Source organism: Squalius cephalus (assembly GCF_949319135.1).
Source record: "Squalius cephalus genome assembly, chromosome: 14".
NCBI classification, from domain to species: Eukaryota; Metazoa; Chordata; class Actinopteri; order Cypriniformes; family Leuciscidae; genus Squalius; species Squalius cephalus.
The window spans coordinates 16164602-16185062 of NC_137135.1; the positions used below are offsets into that span (position 1 = coordinate 16164602).

Sequence of the window (20461 nt, forward strand, 5' to 3'; positions counted from 1 at the left end):
CTAGTCTTTCTGTCGTGATGTCGTGAAGCATCGCAGACGCGACGTAGGTTGTCGCCCACTATGACACACTATACGAGATGAAACGATCGAATCTTGCATCCCAACGCCCGTTGTCGTTTGCGAATCCCCACGACACCCTACGTCAAACGGATCATGCCAAAATCGGGCTAAAATCGTGTAATCTGAACCAGGCATTAAGTAGTGCATATTTACATACATGAATAATCATTTGAAGCATATTGAATGTTTTATACACAGCGAAAATTCTAGAATTGTCAGCAAGCTGACTATCTAGCTGACTATTGTTTATATGGTTGTCAGTAAATGGGACGCTAAATATAATTTTGGCTTTAATAAGATTTTCCCAATTTAAAGGCAAGAATAAACCTGGTGTCCTTAATGATTCCATATTCAGAACTGGGAAATAGAAAATTTCCGATAGCCCGTGAAGGCAGCATAAGACCTTTTGAGTGAGCCTTTTTAGAGACCAGTATTATTTATGCATAGCCTACCGTAAAATGACAAAAAAAAACAAAAAAAAAAACAAGTGAGGCTGCTTGTATTCTAACCATCCAATCAGTTTAGCACCATAAAGTAGCATAGTACTGTGTGATTATTGCCAATTTTGCAATTACACTGTATGATCAAATTTTCCCAGTTGTTTAGGAGAGAAGTTCTACTAGGTCGCATTGCGGAGAAAATAATGGGTGAGTAGATTTGTCCCATTTATATTGTGTCCTCTAAAATGAGGATGTTTTCCCGGTTTTAATAAAAACCCAAAGCTGCAAGAACGCCATGTACCTGAGGGTAATAAACATGCCTGACATTTACAAATAAATGTTTTGAGGTTTACACCATTACAAATGACCAATAATTAGGCTACCGTTTCAAACTATAAAACGAATTTCAAGATGAAAACAAAAATGTTTATCTTGAGTAAAGCAATAAAATGCAAATGATAAAGAAAATATATTAATTATTCGTTTAATTCTCATGCTGAAATTAAGTTATTAACATAATAGTCCCTGACATTTGCAGCCAGAGACAAGCCTGAAATGAACAATATTTTTCGGTTGAGTTGTATGTCCATGCCTATGGCGGGTCGTTCACTTAGACCAGTTACATTTATTCTGTGACATTTCTGCTGAGTTTGCCAATCCCACTTTGTGCTTCAATTATTTCTTGATTAAAAAAATAGCAAAAATGCCAAATTATCATGTAGAAGTATGAAATCATACACACAATCTGGAGCCTGGAAGTACACAATTGTAAACCAAATGGTTTCAACCTAGTCTGAACAGTAAATAAGGAACTGATACACTTTCCGCAAAAGGGGAGATGTGGGAGGGATACAGGAAGGCAGGGCATGAAGGGTAATTAGGTTAAACTCTGAGCAGCTCTGCCTGGTTTACAAAGTGATTCCGACAGAAAAGCACCATTCACAATTAGATTAAATATAGGGCATGGGGCCTGGCTACAATACCATACAGATCCATCCCAACACACAGAAGCAGGAAAGCAATCTGTTCATTCTCAGCATGTATATATTAATACATCATGCCTGGAATCATTTTGCTGGGAATCTGCATTTATTAGCACAGCAAAACACAGACCTAGTGCAGAGCGTGTGGACCATGTACTGTTCTGAATTGAATTCCCTATAAAATGGTTTACTTTGTATATTTATTTGATAATGTCACAATGGTCATTTTACTTTAAGTCACTATGGGATCATAATTATATCTAAATATTATTTCTAAAAAGACTTTCACTCTTTTTTTCTACAGACTTTGCAAGCATGCCAAATCTGTCTGTGTCTTTAAGTATCATTTACACACTTTGTCCACTGTAAAATGTTGTCATTGAGTGTTTCTTTAACTTTTAGAATGATTATAATGTTCCATTTGAGTTGCCATTTTCACACATATAACTATTTTGCCCCTAATAAAAGCTTTTTTAAATTTAGTCTACTTGTTTACCAAAAATACGTTTTAGCGACAAGCATGCTTGAGATAAAAATGAAAGATATGATGTGCTAAGAAAGAAACATTAAGGTAATATCACTTGTGTGCCTGGGACACAATAAAAATATTATGCTCACAAGTGATATTTACCTTAATGTACTATAATTATGTCTAATTAATTAGGAAAAAGTAAGATAATATTATTTAATTGTGAGTTTATTATATTCCGGCTACATATAATGTTACTGTAGCAATACAATTTGCCTTAAGACAAGAGAGTCCCAAAATATTTTAAAATGTAATTTTCATCACAGAATGCTATGAAACCCATCATTTGAGATGTGGTGTAAATAAGGGAATTTTCCTGTTCAGACAAAAAATGACAGAATTGCCCTGTAATGAATATACAATGTAATCAATTGTATTCATCAATAATTAAATTAAAAGTGGTGGAAAAAGTGCAATGAAATCTTAGTAGAACTCAATTTAATATAGGTTAAAATTTGTACAGTATTTTTACAGTACAGTAAGTTGTAATTTCTGTTTTATGGGTTTAACAAAGCAAATAAAACCATTTTCAATGTACAACCAAAGTAAAGCCTGTACCCCTGGGTGGGAATCACTGTCTCGGAAGAAAAATCTGATATTTTACGGCAATGAAGAGTCAACATTGACCCACTTAAGACAGCATATTATTATTACACCCCCTGGTGCGTGAGAGCAGTTGAAGACACTTGATTTCAGGAAGGGGGTCTGCAGCGACTCCCACTGAGCTCCTGCTATGTAGTGTCAAAGCCTATCATTGCGTGCTGGGTTGGGCTCACACAAGAGGTCATGGGAACCCCCCTCTCCAATGGGGGCCAATTAGCTCTTGTTACATTAAAGTTAGCATGTCATATACACATTACTCTATTGCTGTTGACTGCACCGCTTAACACCTGATTCACACTTTCCATCAAAACCAGGTCTGTGCATTGCAAACAGATGGGCCTTGACTGCAAAAAAATAAACAGTTGTGCTGAACGCACACAATATTTCCGTGTGCAATCTTGTGAAAATGCCAGAATAAATTTGTATACTTCATACTGTGAAACACTGGACCACCTGTGCAAAGAGATTAGAATTTATGCATTATGAAATATGCCTGGTATTGCTTTACATGTCAGACAGATGGTTTTTCCGGATGTTCTTGGGCAGAATAATCTTCATTGGGGCCAAGAAATGTTTTTTGATTTTTAAAGTTAATAAAAGTCTTTCATTATTGAATTATTATATTATTCTATATTCACAATACCTCAGACTCAAGTTGACCATGTTGGTAATACAAAAGTAACATAAGACATTACTTTTCGTAACACATTTAGTTACTTTTTCAGTGAGCAATGCATTACTTTTAAAAATATCACACTGCTGTTGACCCATAGGTTGTCCATTTCAGCTAAATCATGCCTCTTCCTTGAGTCTGAAGTGTGTTTGGTGTTTGTATGTGTCTGCCAAGTGGCTAACCATGCAGAGGGAGTTTAGAAATCTGGGGAAGAGAGATAAGCTTTCAGTTGAAATACTTGCTGCAAGCATTTCACCCAAAGAGCATTATCTTCAGACCATTTAGCCAGATTAAAGGTCTTTTAAATTATAATCAACCTCTCTAACATCTTTCCACAGCTTGACACGGTAATACACATCTAGTTCACAAAATCGCCCAATCAGACCAGGTGCAGACCGAGCTTTATTCTTTAAGGAAGCGTTAGATTGTTGTGTTGTGTTTATCGCATGCAGAAACTAGTCGTGCTAATTAAGGGATTATCTGAAGGAAAAATTATCTTTCAAATTTCCTAAACCAGTTTATCAATAATCACAAAAGAGACAAAAGCTTCTGGCAAACTGTCACTCCACACCTATTGGCCGTTGGGTTTTGTTTAGCAGCTGTTTTATTACAATTCTGAGAAATTTAGGGCATTTCAATGGTGACAGCAGAACCATATAGCCTGCAAAAAGGAATATGATCATAAAGCCTCACAATGCAATTTGATGGAGGTTGGACACAGCTATAAATAATTCAGCACTTGATTTCTCCCCTGCAGCTAGACCTCTCCTGACGACTCTCAGTACCAAACACACAGCGGAGGCTTCAAAACCGCCACTCCACACCTGTCACAAACAACACCTCACCTTACACTCGAGCTGGTGGACAGATGTGTCCATATGACTGACTTAAAACAGTCATGAATCAACTTTATGCCTGTAGTAAAATACTTTCAAAACTGGCTACAGCAGGCAGACCAATTCTCTAGGCTAACTCTATTCAGGGACGCTAGTGGCACAAAAATGAAACAAATTAGCTTAAAATAAAACTTTAAATCCTTGTTGCTTTTAATTCAGTAGGCTATAGCCAAATCTAAAGCAAACTCTTTAGCATAAAAATCAGTTAAATAGGCTATTATCCAGAAATATCACACATGAATGTGCATTATACACAAACATTAAAAACAGTCAAGGAAAATGGTGCATACACCACTGTACTTTGTTTTTTGCAAAGTTGCATGGCAGTTTGAATGCTATAACGTCCAGTAAACATCAAGCAGCATAGCCAATCTAAATTGCAGCATAGCCAATCCAATTTTCAACACGTTTTTCTGAAGCAGAAATAACGTGATCTTATCTGTTCCTCTACTATACATCCATTTCATGCATCCTTTCTCTCTTTCGCTCCTTTTATCTCTTCTTTTCACTCTCACAGCACATGAATAATGGTCAAGGGTTAGGCCTAATTCCCATTCTTGCCTGGGGCCAAAAGTAAGAAATAGTAATGTGCATTTGCTACGTCCAATCAGGGCGAATTCTTTTGAAAGATAGAGTTACGCATATAAAAATAGTCATGATGCATGCAAAAGCCATTTGAATAGCTCATAACATAATCACTGTAACACTGAAGTATCAGGTTTTCAGAATTTTATCTTTTGAGAACTGATTATAAACTAAATTTCATCTTGATGACATGCTTAAAAAATATTGCAATACTTATGTTTGGGTTCTTCTCAGCAACCCCAGATATAAACATTATATAAACAAATGAATTCATGTGCACATGATAAGATAAGCCTAAAGTCCTGCCAATTTGAATCAGATTTTTACTGTACAAATGAACCCCACAAAAACACTACTATACTGGTTATGGTTAAAATTCATAAAAAAATGCACGCCTAATTTAAGTTAACATCTGTCTCGTGGTTCAAAGTAGCATATTAAAGAATTTGAAGCTGAAAATAAGAGGTTAATCTCATCATTTCTATACACTTGCATCGTAGGGGTTTCACATAAAAACAGTTTGTCTCAACAGAATATGTCACTCACTAAATACGCAGTTTGTCTGACAAACTCATGGTAATCAAATTATAAACTCTTTCCTACATTTTTATTTAAGGACAGTTAGATGCTTTAAGTGTTCATGTTTGAAGAATTACATAATGAACCAATGCAATGGACAGTAAAAGTAGCCTATATATAGGAAAGGAGCTGTCCTACTGTATACCAGCTATGCTATACTGTACTGGAGCTCAAGGCAATTGTACAGATACTGGTTTCTCATACACCCACTGTACACCAGAGAAGATCTGGAGCTCAAGGCAATTGTAATCACAGACAGGTTTCTCATACACCCACTGTACATCAGAGAAGCTCAATCTCACTGTACTAGAAAAGATCAACAGTAGAATAATGTAGGCCTATCTTATTCAGTTGTTTTCGGCCTTGCCCTCTCCACCGGTATACAATGCAATCATGCAGTCCATCAGATTCATCAATTGCTGCACCTGCGCATATTGTAGTCTCTCTCTCTCTCTCTCTCTCTCTCTCTCTCTCTCTCTCTCTCTCTCTCTCTCTCTCTCTCTCTCTCTCCTGATCATGCACGTCGCGCGCGCTTCTGTCTCTACCGTTTACCTGAAAACACACAAGGCATCTCTCAAAGCACTTGACAACTCACATTTCACTTGCCCTTTTCTTACAAACATGGAGCTGAAACTGGCAGATCACGCCTTACCCTGCGTGCCCAACCCTCTCCATCGCTGAGTGCGTTCAGCACCAGGAACATGCAGCATTCAATGGCAACATCGCGCCGAGTCTGAGCAAAAGGATGGAGAAAAGAGAGCATGCGAGGAGCGAACATTTACAAACCTCCGCGATGAGAGAGAGAGAGAGAGCGAGGTGGTCCTGACTGCTTTGAATTCGGCGTCTGATGTGATGTGTGTGTGTGTGTGTGTGTGTGCTGCTTCGTATCGTATCTCTCTCTCTCTCTCTCTCTCTCTCTCTCTCTCTCTCTCTCTCTCTCTCTCTCTCTCTCTCTCTCTCTCTCTCTCTCTGCCTCCACCCTCTGCCATCAACAACTGATCCTACAGCATTATGAGGAGGTTTAAAACAACTCCAGAGTACAAACAAAAGGTGCGGGGTACATATATTTTAAAAACAATTGTACATACGTTTCAGCCGGGGTTTCAAACCTTACAATAAACACTAAGGTTAGATTTGGAAGTTAGTAAGAGGTAGTCATAGCAACAATACGCCGCTTCAGCACTTGCGGTCGGCAAAACCAAAACACGGCCATTAATATCTGGCGCGGTGAGCTAAATTCTAATTAGCACATTTTAAAACAAAAGACTAAAGTTTGACGTTGATATCGATATCAAAATCAAACTTTAGTCTTTTGTTTAAAATGTGCTAATTATAATTTAGCTCACCGCGCCAAATTACAAGTTGTGTTGTTCGAGACATGAGTCAAGATTAATAGTGATTCCATGGGGATTTCCTTTTTTTTTTTAATATTATTTAAAAGTTACAGCATTGTAAAATTCTGAATGTAAATGCAAATGAAATTCCATTGCTTTGGTGGTTGGGAAATTGTATGCTGAATAATGACTTAAATCGTATCTGCTAATTGCCGCTGCCCTGTTTTTATTTTATTTATTTGTTTTTTTATTATTATGATTATTTTATATTTTATATTATATTTGTGCCTGCATATTTTACCAAAGTGATTTATTTCCGAATTAATAAATCGATTAATGACAACTATTCGGCTCCATGCCTATCAAAACGGTTTCGAAAAAAATGCGAGGGAGTCGAAGATGGAGAAAGTTGTGAGATAGAGAAGACAGGAAAGATGAAAAACAAAATCCATCGACATATATTAATACTTTGATAAATTTAGAATCAATGCAAACAAGAAGTTTTTGTTTTGTTTTGTTTTGTTTTGTTTGCAACCAGGTGGAGACAGTTCTGTTTATCAGTAGGCCTCCTGAACTGGTGAAGAAGTGACAGGTAGGCTACAAGAAACAAACAAAACAAAGTGCACACGCAAGGGAGAAACAGAGATATAAGGTAAAATGAAGAAAAGGAAAAGTGAAGTGAAGGTATGTTCGAGAGAGAACCTTTAACAATAGCTTGGTTTTAGACCATTATAAGCCATACAAAAAATAGTTTTGTTGTGGGTGTATGGCATGGCCTGGATATATATATATATATATATATATATATATATATATATATATATATATATATATATATGAAGATTTCAGATGCAAAAGCCTCTAAGTGCCATCTGAAATTTTCTTCTTGATAATTTTTATCAAGCTCATATATTAAAGTCAATTAGCAAGGGGCAACCAGTGTTACTTTTCGGTATCAAATTAGATCAATCTGCATTTTTATGTAACTGACTTTAAAAAGCTTAACAGCCTTTAAGACAAACATTTGATGATTAACATACAAGACTAGTCTATTTTTTTTATTTTTTTAAAGGTGCAACAAAGGTGCTGAAACGGTGTTGAGTATAAACAATACAAATAATAAAGAATAATGTTCAGTGACACTATCTATCAGCAGTGTGGTATTATGTGCATTCAGCTATTTTAGACATAGTGTTTTTCCTTTCTGAAGGTCAGCAGGATCTGGTTGTGAAAGCGCTGTGTACAGTTGATTACTGATCCCTCATTACCTCCTGGACATAGACCTGAACAAATATTACTGACAGGTGCTCGGGCTACACTGAGTAACACAATCAGTTCAAACAAAGCAGAACATGTACCAGCCATATGGGGTCTGATTTCAGAGATCTGCTCCATTTAAAACTGGCTTTATGACATCACGTCTGGAACAAGAGAACAATGAAGTTTAGGTAGCTGTAATGGGAGCCGCAATTAAATCATAATCCTAATATGTCACTGAGTGAGCCATGAGGGACCCTTTAAAGATAAAAATCCATACTGAAGGTTTTGGACAGATTAATGTCTGGTGTGCATTCGGCGCCAGTAACACCATGTCACATGGTGAGTCTTTTTCTTTCTGTGTTAGTAACTTATTAGCATACTTTCAATACTTTTGAACTGTACAACATGATGATAGTAATACTCGTAATAGATACACTTTCATTATTTGGCAGTAGCTGGGTGGTTGTTGGGGTGTTTCAATAATAATAATAATAATAATAATAATTAGTAGTAGTAGTAGTTGTAGTAGCAGCAGCACCTGGGAACCTGCAAAAAACATGCAACATATTGCTTTACTTTGTGTGCTCAGCTCACTATATATAAATCATAGATAATAATATTTTTATTACATGATGGTCTGATATCTCAAGCACACACATGCCTGGGAAAGAACTGATTGTGATGAGCAGGTCATCCATCATCATTAGGCTGTTTCACGCAGTCCGGAATTCAGTGACACGTGAAGTTGTCAATATTCATGCACGCGAATAAGTTAATAAGATGAACAACAAAAATAGATCAAATCTCTGCTGCATATGAGCCCCTACATCTGAGTCATCGTTGCTGTCTGTCTAGAGTTTTTAATTGCAGGTGTTATCATTATTCCATCTATTTTTTTTTTTATTCTCAGAATAGTAACATTTAAAAAATTACTTTTGGTACATTAAACTTTACTTTTCTTTTTTAGTGTGTACACAGCTAAAGCCAAACAATGAGCGTTAGATGAACATGGATGGATTTAAAATAGAGACATAATACAGAATGCCATTTGTGGTTTATTATAGCATATGATTTCTGAAGCACGACTAAAAGGGTTTTTGGCAGCATCTATATGGCTTAATTGACTTGGACTTATGGTGTTTTGCTTGTGGCTTGGGAAAAGCAGCGTCAGTTTTCAGTGGTGGTGGAGTTTGGCAGAGGCCATTCAGCTGCAGTGAGGTTGACAGTGACACTGCTGGCTGGCGCTTTAAACGCGGCCTGTGTCCTCAGCTGTTTTCACTTAAACCTCATCTATCACTCCACTGACTCTACATAAAAGGAGGCCGCTATTACTGCATATATACTAGAGATCTGGGACTGTGCTCAGAAGGTCGGGTTGCAGCATGTTTTCAGAGGAAATCATTTTGTTTCTGAATAAGGTTTGTAATTACTCAAGACATACTGATGACCCCTCATCAATGCTTATTAGAAAACGTTGCTGTGGCAGGTTTGTTTTAGATACAGTGTCACCATCTGGTGGAAACATTTTGTCCTTATATTTCCATGCAACTGCTGACTTTTCTGACATAATGAAACAGCGCCACCTAGAGAATCAGAAATAACACCAAAATCATTCACGATTTATTCAAAGGACACTTTATATATGTTATATTTATATTTTATATACTTCTACATCTATTTTCTTGACCTTATATTCCCTTTTCCATAATAATTAGATGATAAGAGGATAGTGGAGGTTGTGCAAAAAAGCATTTTCAAGGACCCATGACAATTTTTCATATGAGCATTTTCCGACATACCACAGCTGAGTGCAAACTTATTCTAAAAAAATAAAAATTCCTATTTACATCAAGTAAAATACATTTGAAGGTGATTCATACAAACAAGCATGCAAACACTTTATATTACAGGTTCACTATATAAATTGTTTCCATTTGCATATTATTGCATTAAGGCACTCCACACTGAAAGCCCACTGAAATTATCTAAAAAGATAATCATATATTAAAATATCTCAGCAAACCAAATGTTCACGATTTTCTTAATATAAGAAACACAGATTCCCTGATACTCTTCATTGTATCAACAATGAACTCACATAAATGCCATATGTAAGTCTACATGCCATTAAAATCACGAATCCTATAAAATAATTTCTGAGAGCATATATTGTGCGTTAGCTTGTTTCAGAGTCTGTGTTAGAAACTGCGGAAAAATTGGAGGGAAAGCTCGTAACCAAGAAACATGGTTGCGCACATTGGAAATCCTCTGATAGCATTCACGGTCGCCCCACGAAAGAAAACCTGCATTGGACATTGACAATCAAATGAAAAAACAAAAGCATCAGTATTATATTTCATATAATTCATTAAACTCTGAATCAGCATGTTTAAACATAAACAGCAATTAACTTCATTTGTGCCCGTGACCTATTTTATCTGGTCTGACCTTTAAATTACTTCAGTTAGTGTAATATATTGTATATAAATTACTGGTGTAATATAGTGCATATTTGAATGACTCCCTCATTTTAAAGTGCCCCTATTTTGCTATTTTTAAGGTTCCTAATTTTGTTTTGGAGGTTTGGAGGTCTCCTACAATACGTTTACATGCACCCAAAGTATAATATATACATTGCACATCACCTCATTTCTCAAAAAGTCTGAAAGCATTAATTTAGTCTCTTTAAATCCCTCCTTTCTAACTCCTGTGTCTAAACCGGACGAGAGTGGCACGATGTGACACAACAAAAGACAATAGTACCATTAGTGATACTGTCTACACTGGATGTGGCGCGACACGACAAATCCCCAATACTTGCGATACTTCTCATAGGAAGGACTAATGGATTTGCAATGGTCGCTTTGTCGTGTCCAGTATGGACAGCTTCTAGCTGTTGCCGAGTGGCGTGATGCGAGACGTCAACGGTCTCGTCAGTTGTAGACACGGGCTGAATCCGAAATCGTTCCCTATACCCTCAAATAGGGCATTATTTGAGGGGACAGCCATTTATAGTGGTTTCCGAAACCATAGTGCTGTCTTGTTATTGAGTGCACTCATTCAATCCCACATTGCACCGCAATAACGAGTGTGTACTGTCCGGATTCGCTCACTCGTTTTCATTCACTCCTTCAAGTGAACAGTATTAGTGGACTAACATAGGGAATAGTGAATGAGGGTTTAGGGGGCGATTTCGTATTCAGCCATGGTGTAAGTATTCTGCTCTGATTGGTCAGATGGCCCAGTCAATTGTGATTGATCTACTCTTCTCTGATTGGTCAGATGGCCTAGTCTGTTGTGATTGGTCTACTCTGCTCTACTTGGTCAGATGGCCCAGTCTGTTGTGATTGGTCTACTCTGCTGTGATTGGTCACATGGCCCAGTCTGTTGTGATTGGTTGCTCTGGGGCTGCAAAAGATTTACTAGGGGTCGCCAAGCTCGTCGTTAAAGGGGGGGTGAAATGCTCATTTTCACTCAATCTCCTGTTAATCTTGAGTACCTATAGAGTAGTATTGCATCCTTCATATCTCCAAAAAGTCTTTAGTTTTATTATATTTATAAAAGAAAGATAGGCTGTACCGAGTCTTTCCAGAAAAAAACGAGCGGCTGGAGGCGGGCCGTGTGGGCGAAGCTAAAGCTGTGATGACGCGCCGATTACTAACAACACAGAGACAATAGAAGCAGTTTTACTCACCGCCCGGTTCCAACGCACGACCGCAAACCTTTATCATTGTGACTGCTCGATCCTTAAGCATTAGACGATCTGCAAATCCGTCGATCTGGGCTTTGTTTATAAAACAATCATCGTCGAAATGCAGGGAACAAACAGTCTTGCACAACTCTGTTTTTGCTCTGGAAAAACAAACTCCATCCACTGGTCCCTTAACGCTGGGTTCTTTGGGAATCTGTGCAGGGTTGTCTTGCCCTGGCAACCAAAAACACACTTCTTTGGTGACACTGACTTCCCTAAAGCCTCAGCCGAGCACAGCACTTTGATGGCGTACTGCTTTCGCTCTCTTGCTCTGGTCTACGAGTGCGCGCACGCCCGCGCTCTTCCGGGAGAAGTGCCCTTAGGACCCGTATAAGGAAATTCCGCTACATCTGACGTCACACATGCCCATACTCGAAAAAAACTTTCCGAAACTTGTGACAAACCGGAAGGACAATTTTTGGCACAGAAATACTCCTTCAAACGTACAATTTAATTTTTGAAACTTTGTCCATGTTTAGCATGGGAATCCAACTCTTTAACAGTGTAAAAAACTCAGTATGCATGAAATAGCATTTCACCCCCCCTTTAAAGATTTTGAAAATAAAATAGGGATCTCCTGGAAAGAAGTTTGGGAACCACTGGTCTAACGCTTACAGTGCATGTCGTAAATTAAACGCCTATTACCATATCTGAATTTCAGCTCCGGAGGCTCAAATTTCAGGCCTCACCTACTACTGCAGTGTTTGAGGGTCAAAGTAGATGCCGTTCGCAGGCAGCCAATGAAGACCATAGGCTGGCATTGTGCAAATTTGTTACATTGTTACATGGGTATGTACTGAGACTGGAATTGCTGACGACTCGTTTCAGAAACTCAGAATCAGTTCTTTCTTTTATGAGACAATAACTCCATTTATCGTGCACTTTGATCTTTGCAGGCCTTTTACATTCAGCTATATTACACACTACATTAAAGATAATATTCAAAAAAAGCATAACAGGGGCACTTTAAAGATTACTGACTCAAATAAAACAATCTTATTTGGATGTAACCACATGAAGCACATTTTTTTAGGCTGACCAAAACGTGTTTGACAGTGTACTTGTTTACTTTTCCTTTTGTAACTGTTTAGCAGCTATGCAGGTGCTACATTAAAACTTTGTTTTCAACCTCACTTAAACAAATATTGTATAACATCCATCACAAACTTACATGTATTCCCTCTGTCTTATAACTTTGCATGATGCAATCCATAATGCCCTTGTATTTCCTCTGCTGCATGGCATCGGCCTGCAACCTGCTTTTCACCACGTCCGTAGGTGTGGCGGTGACCCATGAGATGGATCCTGTGGAACAACAGCATAAACACAAGTGAAATATCATGTAGAGTATCCTCCTTAAAATGCTTGACTCCCACTAGAATCATATTCAGGTGAAACCAGGCGCTTCCCGTCATTTAGCGATAGGAGGGGAATTTTAAATGGGAAGTACAGTGAGAAATCTCAAAACAATCCACCCTCTGACTCCCGTTAGCCAACAGTACACTTGCTAATCTGTGCATGACTGCTGAGAAGTAGTTTGGTGTCATACAGAGGTTCTGACACATCTTTTTAACTTTTTAACAATTTTGGAAAACAGCTGTGTTTTTTGAAACAGACTTAACACTCTTGGAAATAAAGGTTCTAAGTGTTTTTTTTTGTTTTGTTTTTTTTTTCTCACACCAATGCCATTGAAAAACCTTTTAAGTGACCAGTTCTTAAAATAAACTTTTTTTGTTTTCTTGGTGTGATGAAAATTGTATCATGACATTTTTTTTCAATGGAAAGGTACCATGGATTTTAAAGAATCTTCATGAAACCCATTAATGACAATAAAGAAAGAACCTTTCTTTCTAAGAGTGCAAGTAAGGATCACATTCAGGCAAGAAAAGAATAGCTCTCTTAAACCTAGTGAACTAACTCTGGAGAGAGCATTTTTATGGTATGATAATGCTTTCTGAGATAATATTTGACCACATTTTAAGGGCATGATTTTTTTTCTCCAAACCAGTTCAGCGCAATCTCCGCCCGCAGCCGATTCTGAAGACGTCATTGGTCATGCCAATCTCAGTGCTGATTGCATACACAGAGCTACAACAATTTAATCCCTAACCCTACCCTACACCCTAACATTCGCCAATGAAATTGGCTGGAGAGATTTGCTCTGAACTGGTTTGGCAGCATTAAATGTATCTTTTGCAGAGAAGGCAATCCAAACAAAAACAAATCCAAACAAGAAAATTATTATAGATATAATTCATTATATAATATAATTCATAAATCAAAAGTGCAATATATTTCAAGTGGACTATTGTTGGACATGTTAACATCAAATTCTATTGAAATCTACTGCGAGCCCGAGCATTTGAGAGGGTTTCAAATCAGTCACTTATTAGGTTCCACTTAGTATAGCAGCTACTAGGTTTTGGAACAGCTCTCATGTCTCATTTACCTGCTAAACCTCCTGCTAGCCATATGGTGCAGGGATGAGGGGTGCCATTGGCATCAGGATTCAGCCAGTTACAGAATAATGTGTACGGTATGAAGTACAGGGTGTAACCAGGTATATCCCGCAATATCATGGCGCCCGCTCCTCGGTAGAGCCCTTGAATGCCCTCGTTCTCCAGGACAGAACTAATGCAGTGCAGCGGCCCTCTGTACATAGACTGGGACTGAATTCCAATTGACCGAAGAGGGACACTCCCATTCCCAGCAATGTTAAAGTTCTCTGAAAACACACAAAACAGCACGTGAGCAATACTGTGTCTTTTCATAGACATGTTTTTTTCACAATTGTTCGTTTCCTTGGAAATGATTAGCTTTCAGTAATCATTACATCGGATTGTTTCCTTTAACCCTTTCTTGCATAGAGGTCACTACAGTGGGCATCTAATTAAATGGCCATTTATTTACGTATGCATGGGTTTTGATGGAATAGTTGCACATCAACCACTACAGTGCACCAAGTGGCAAGCCTTATATGTGGATTTTTTGTTTTCTCCAAACCAAGATTGCCAATGGCCAGTCAGAAATGCCAAGTTGCATTGGAATATCCATCCATTCCTTCTATCCTTGACTCTTGCAAGGATTTTTTTTAACATCTATTGACATCTATTTTCCAAGTACTGATTTTAGATTGGGAGGAAATTCTGATTAGTCATGTCCACTAAATTGGACATCATGCATCACTAGCTATACCTCAGCTACAGTTCATACTATTACTGTGAATGTTGTCTTCATCTGCAGTAACATTTTTGGCTGTAGATATTTGTGTTATTAGATAGTAATTTGCAGTTACATCAAAAAAGTATTCTGATTACGTAATGCACATGACTTTTAATGCGTTACTTTACTCGTTACATCAAAAAGTAATCTGATTTTATAACGCACTTTACTTGTAATGGGCATTATCTAGTCTGAGTTGGGTTTCCACAGAGTTGTACCTTCACCGGTTGTAGAAGTCTTTGGTGGAATCACGTCCTCATGTTCTGATATCAAATACACGTGAATTGCAAACTCAAGAACAAACTTGAGTGCATTTGTAATAATTGAATCTGTATTATATTTTTGTATATATTTTATAGTTTTCACATGATTTTATGTAATTTTATTAATTGGTTTGTTAAATACACACAGTATTACGGTGCTATTACTGTATTGTTTAATACAGTATCTCCAGTTAAAAACATAAACGCATACTGTCCACTCATCTGAAAATCTTGTAAAGTATGTGTAAAAAAAAAGTTCAAATCTTATTTGTCATGCCCTAAGAGCAATACAATCACATACTGACTGTGGTTATCATAAATCATGCTTGAAAGGGTTAACATATGTTCAGTTCTACTCCATCATAGCTCCAGGGTGCTAAAATGTCAAGACTCCAACTTACCTGCAAGAACAGGTTGGGCTTGCATCTGCAGTCTAATTTTGACAAGGTCAACAGGGGCACCCACCCCCACCGAAACCAGACCAGTTAGCATGCTCGCTACAGTCAAGTCAAGCATGCTGCAAGGGTGTCTACTGTCACCGTAACGATATCTGCTAATGAGGCGTTGTGTGTTGCTGAAGATGCCGAACACCACTGAGTTATAGAGGGTGATGCTAGCCAGTGGAAAGGACAGGCCTTTGAAAAACCCTGTAACCTGAGACAACACAAAAGAGATAGATGTCTTTGTCATGAGTTGTCTACTTTTGCTTCTAAGTAAAGGGAAAGTCTGTTCATACCATAAATGAGGTAATTTTTTTTATATGCAGTCGATCCTGGGGACAACTGGGAACATAGACCCAGGCCCTGTGATTGAGAGTATAGCCTACTCATTGGGCTTGGGGGGTGAGGGGGCACACTTACACAAATGTTGTCCTATGCTCTGTGATATTTATTGGTGACTTTGGTCAATCCTATATTCGTCTTAAAATATTATACAGAATTAAGTAAAAATAGGGTGTTTTTTAATCATTTTACTACTTCTGTTTGAGATGTTGCCATTTATATCCCAAGATGCTGCAACATGAACAACTGGCAATTTATTAGGAAATATTTCAGATGTCTTTTCTTTTCTTTTTTTTTAAATTAGAAGGTTTTACCAATATTTTCTTTGGCATTATTGGCATTTATTTGGTTTTCAATAATCCTCTAGGAGGTGACATTATCTTTGGTAGAAATTACAGTAGTCAACATTTGAAGTGGATCAAAAAAGTTAATCAAAGTTGTCCTAAGACAAGAATGGGTATTGTTCAAAATTCATGTATAACTTTGATGAAAGGTTTTGATCCACTTTAAAAGTTGACTACCGTAGTATGGTATAACAACATTTGAGAACAGGATGAAAAAACTATAAATGACTAATATAAATTATCTAAAGTAAATAAAATTCTAAATGAAATAAACCTAAATTACTGTAACTCCAAGTTATTCATATAGGCTGAGTGTCTCTGACCAATGGCTAACTTTCCTGATACCATGCTGTAATAGCCATCTTTTCATTCTGTAAATACGTTTTTTATATATGTTATAAAGTTAAAGAGCCTGAGGTTATAGCTTTAAATAGCTGTAAAGGTATAGCAAAACAGAAATGGCTCAATAAATACAAGGCTGTCTGCCCTTTTGGGATAATTGTGATACGGTTATAAAAAAAAAGAAATGCTTTTCAGTTCTTTTTTATTTAATTTAGTCTATAAATATGTAAAGTCTTACATTTTCTTTTTTGTAGATGGATACAATACAGTGGAGAGTATTCTTGTATCCATTGCCAGCTTGTAAACGAGTCTGTAAAAGAGCACAAATGAATTTTTCTCATTATTTCCTGGGTTGACTTCATTCCTAACCAAGAAATGGTATACCTGCCCAGTGGGTAAAAACAGAAAAATAATGCCTTATGAAGTCTCTTGGAGTGTAAAACCTATTAACTATTTACAAATATATAATAAGTTACATATCTTATTCCATCTTACATTTGTATAAATCAAATCACAAACCTTACCTTGACTGTGTCAAGCGGATGTCCTACAATTACACTGGATGCTCCTGCAACAAAAACAGTGACATACCTTGGCTTCAAAATGTCAAAACTGAACTGTACAAAGACAATTATAATGACAGATGTATTGCATAGCTTTGTAGGAGGCTCTTCTTGCAGAACACAGTGCCCGTTTTCATGAACAAGTTACATTGTTTTGAACATTTCATGGTGGATGGGCAGGGCATGCACAATAGGGCTTTACAGAACAGACTCGTCCTTTGAATGGAGAACCAAAACCCGTTTTTCCACCAAAAATCGTTTAAGGCTGAGAAATGTAGACCAATTTGCCAACGAAATCTGCGTTGTTTGCAAGAGCGCGAAAAATACTTAAATATTTTGTCTGATGGAGCAAAGATTTGTAACACTTTACTGAAATGGTTTCGTAGCCTACAAGTGACACATTTCGTTAAAATAGACATGGATGTATATTAATTTAAGACTTAACAACAGACACAACACATAACTAATAAACATAAACAACGACTCAACGACGCCCCTCCCGCGGCTTCTTGCTATCTCTCAATCAAACTTGTTTTTCTACTTTTTAATTGACAATTTTCCCATTTTTGCGGTAGGACCTACTTGAAAAAACATTCTAAAAATGCTGATAATATGCTTCTTACACAGCTTAAAAGTGGTAGTTTAATTGAAACTTACAAATCTGTTTGTAATAGATTAACTAGGCTACTTCACGAAAAAAAAAAAAAAGTATAAACTGTTCACTAAAGACGCATACAAGCTGTTAAATCGCGCTATTGCTCTCCGAAAATGTAGCCTATATTTTTGGTTTGTTTGCAATGTTAAACATACAAAGCTTCTTACTTAATGCAAAACAAATAAAACTCACCTCCAATCCATCCTGCTACAAAATCATCCAGATGAAAGACTGTCATTGTACAACAGACTGAATCTTCACTGGAGATTTCCACATGAGAGTCGGCGTTGATACGGTTTAAATGTTGACGCTAAACATCTGTAAACTTCATCTAACAGTTCGTCAGATCGATAAAAGCAAAGGTAAGTTAGTTCAGTCTCATCCAGTCATTTAAATCGGCGAGGAGGGAGTGTATGAGGGCGTTGCAGGCATACACAAATAGATTTGTCCACCAACACACATAACGACTTGATTAAAACAATTTTCTGCAAACATATTTCTCACTATTGTGTAATATAATGGGTAAAGTGCGTGAATCATGTGACTCTTTATAGATTGAGGAATGCCTGGAATGTGGTGCTGTCCATGCTCACATAAAATAAAACAAAACCAATATGTTTTTCACAAACCACAAACGTTCTCTTGAAAATAATGCTTAATTTGTATCTAAATGATAATCTTGACAATCATTTACTCTCCCATCGGCCAAGGCCTTGACATGCAACGTTATAGGTTGAGATGTAGGCTAAACAAACGTTCTGTAAATATGCTTCAGTCCATGTGGAAAGTTACAAGTCAGTGTCACTGGCATAATGGAAAATAGTTCTGTACTGAAGTTTTGCGAACTTTTGTATGTGGACATCTATACGCGTAGGACTTATCAGAAGAGCAATTGAACACTATAAAAAATTTAACAAACAAAAACTGAAAATGTAGTTTGTGCCTTAAATCAAAATGATGCCAATTGTACAACCAGCAGTGAGTTCATTGCACTTTTTCGTCCACTTTCAATTTCATTTCTGATTCCGATTGAAACCCTTAAGCTCATAGAATCAAGTAGTCAATAAATGTCAGAAATTTTTGTGACAGGAATTTTTGTTGGCTGATATACTGTAGCTCTTAGCTAATATCACCTGCACCATATAGATGGAAATGTGCAACTTGAAGCAGTCTGAAATCCTCTCTTGTGTAAACTGAAATCACATTCCCTTCATTGTGAAATATATTGTTGATTCACATGCTCTCCAAAAAGTTTTGGCACAAACTATGACAGAAAATGACATATAGATGTAACTCTGTTGTAAATCCAACTAACAGGGAATGTTCTCAGAACTTCCGTAACGTTTAGGCTAGGTTTTCTCAAAGTTATGAAAACATGTTCTTCCAGCAACATTAATAGAGCATTCGTTAAAAGTTATCTGGTCTTTAATATTGTCAAAATGTTACCACTTTTTACAGCGTATGTGAAAATACGCTGTACACAACAAACATAATAAAGAGATTGCCTTGCAGGTTGGTTGGAAAAATAAACTTGGGCAAGGCCCAATTCACTTAACCACAGAGATACTATGGAATTTAAAGAAGAATTTTGTTTTATAGAGAGTGAACAACATTTTTTTTTTTTTTTTTTTTTAAAGTTCAATAATGTTCTCAAAATGTTAGCCCAAAAACATTATCTATACATCGTTCATGGAATTTTTTTGTTTTGTTGTTGAAATGTTTAAGTTTAAATTTTTAAATGTTACTAGTTTCAGAATGTTCAGAGAGCATTCAAAACTAACATTCCCATGTTGTTTGCCAAATGCAATGTTCCATAACAAAGAACAAAGTTTTCTTTTTAACGTTTAGAGAACATTCAGAAATAATGTATCTTAATAGGGTGGTTAGAAAAACATTCTTAGAGCATACTGTATCTTAAAGCTTACGCTACAAACACAATGTACAGAAGTTGCCATGGGGTTGTGCAAAACAATATTAAAAACTTAGGCAAGGCTTAACTGCCACATCCTGAGTTTGCTGAGTTAGACGCGTTGGGACAACACTCCAGCCGGGAAATCATAACCATATCTCTACCCCAAAACCTAATAAGGTATTCTTAAAATTAGAGGGAAATGATGAATAACACTGATGTAGAAGCATAACCGTATAGTTGTAAACCTAAAGTTGACATAAACTGTAAACGTGTCCATCAAATCTGATTGGTTGATTGAAATGTTGCACTTGGTGAAATCAGGTTTTGCCTGCAACTGCATGAAATTAGTTATACAGAGAGCGAACACATGCAACATAAATACAAATATTAATAAATAAAATAAAAAGATGTTGTTGTTTTTGCCTCATTCATGTTGCACACTAATGGTGCAGTCAAAATGGCAGAAAATCTGGTTTAATGTTTTGTTTGACTATTTGGCCCATTGTGACTTATCATTAACTCACTCATAGTAATAAAGTCATATTGTATGGGCCTTTTTATGCTTTGTCACCTGACCTGAGATGGGTGAGGCCGCGATGCAATCCACTCATGGGTTGCAGCAATCCATGTCCTGGCTGCTTTGAAATGCAAGTTTGTGGAATAAAATGTTTTTTTAAGGATTTTG

General features: G+C 37.0%; 1 protein-coding gene across 2 annotated transcripts in view; it reads right to left on the minus strand.

Annotated features, from left to right (window-relative positions):
* The window catches only part of slc25a48 (solute carrier family 25 member 48), a 24617-nt gene extending 6264 nt beyond the window's left edge, over positions 1–18353 (minus strand). Inside the window, exons 1-7 of one of the 2 annotated variants that reach the window (XM_079891954.1) lie at positions 18057–18353; positions 17171–17214; positions 16885–16956; positions 15580–15832; positions 14143–14418; positions 12865–12998; positions 8988–10245 (exon numbers count right to left, since the gene is read on the minus strand). In XM_079891954.1, the coding sequence (XP_079748080.1) occupies positions 10141–10245; positions 12865–12998; positions 14143–14418; positions 15580–15832; positions 16885–16956; positions 17171–17214; positions 18057–18102 (930 nt within the window). In that variant the 5' untranslated portion in view covers positions 18103–18353 and the 3' untranslated portion in view covers positions 8988–10140. Of the gene's footprint in view, positions 1–8987; positions 10246–12864; positions 12999–14142; positions 14419–15579; positions 15833–16884; positions 16957–17170; positions 17215–18056 lie in introns of those variants that run through there. The other variant, XM_079891955.1, reaches the window with a different exon arrangement.
* Between the last annotated feature and the right edge of the window lie 2108 nt (positions 18354–20461).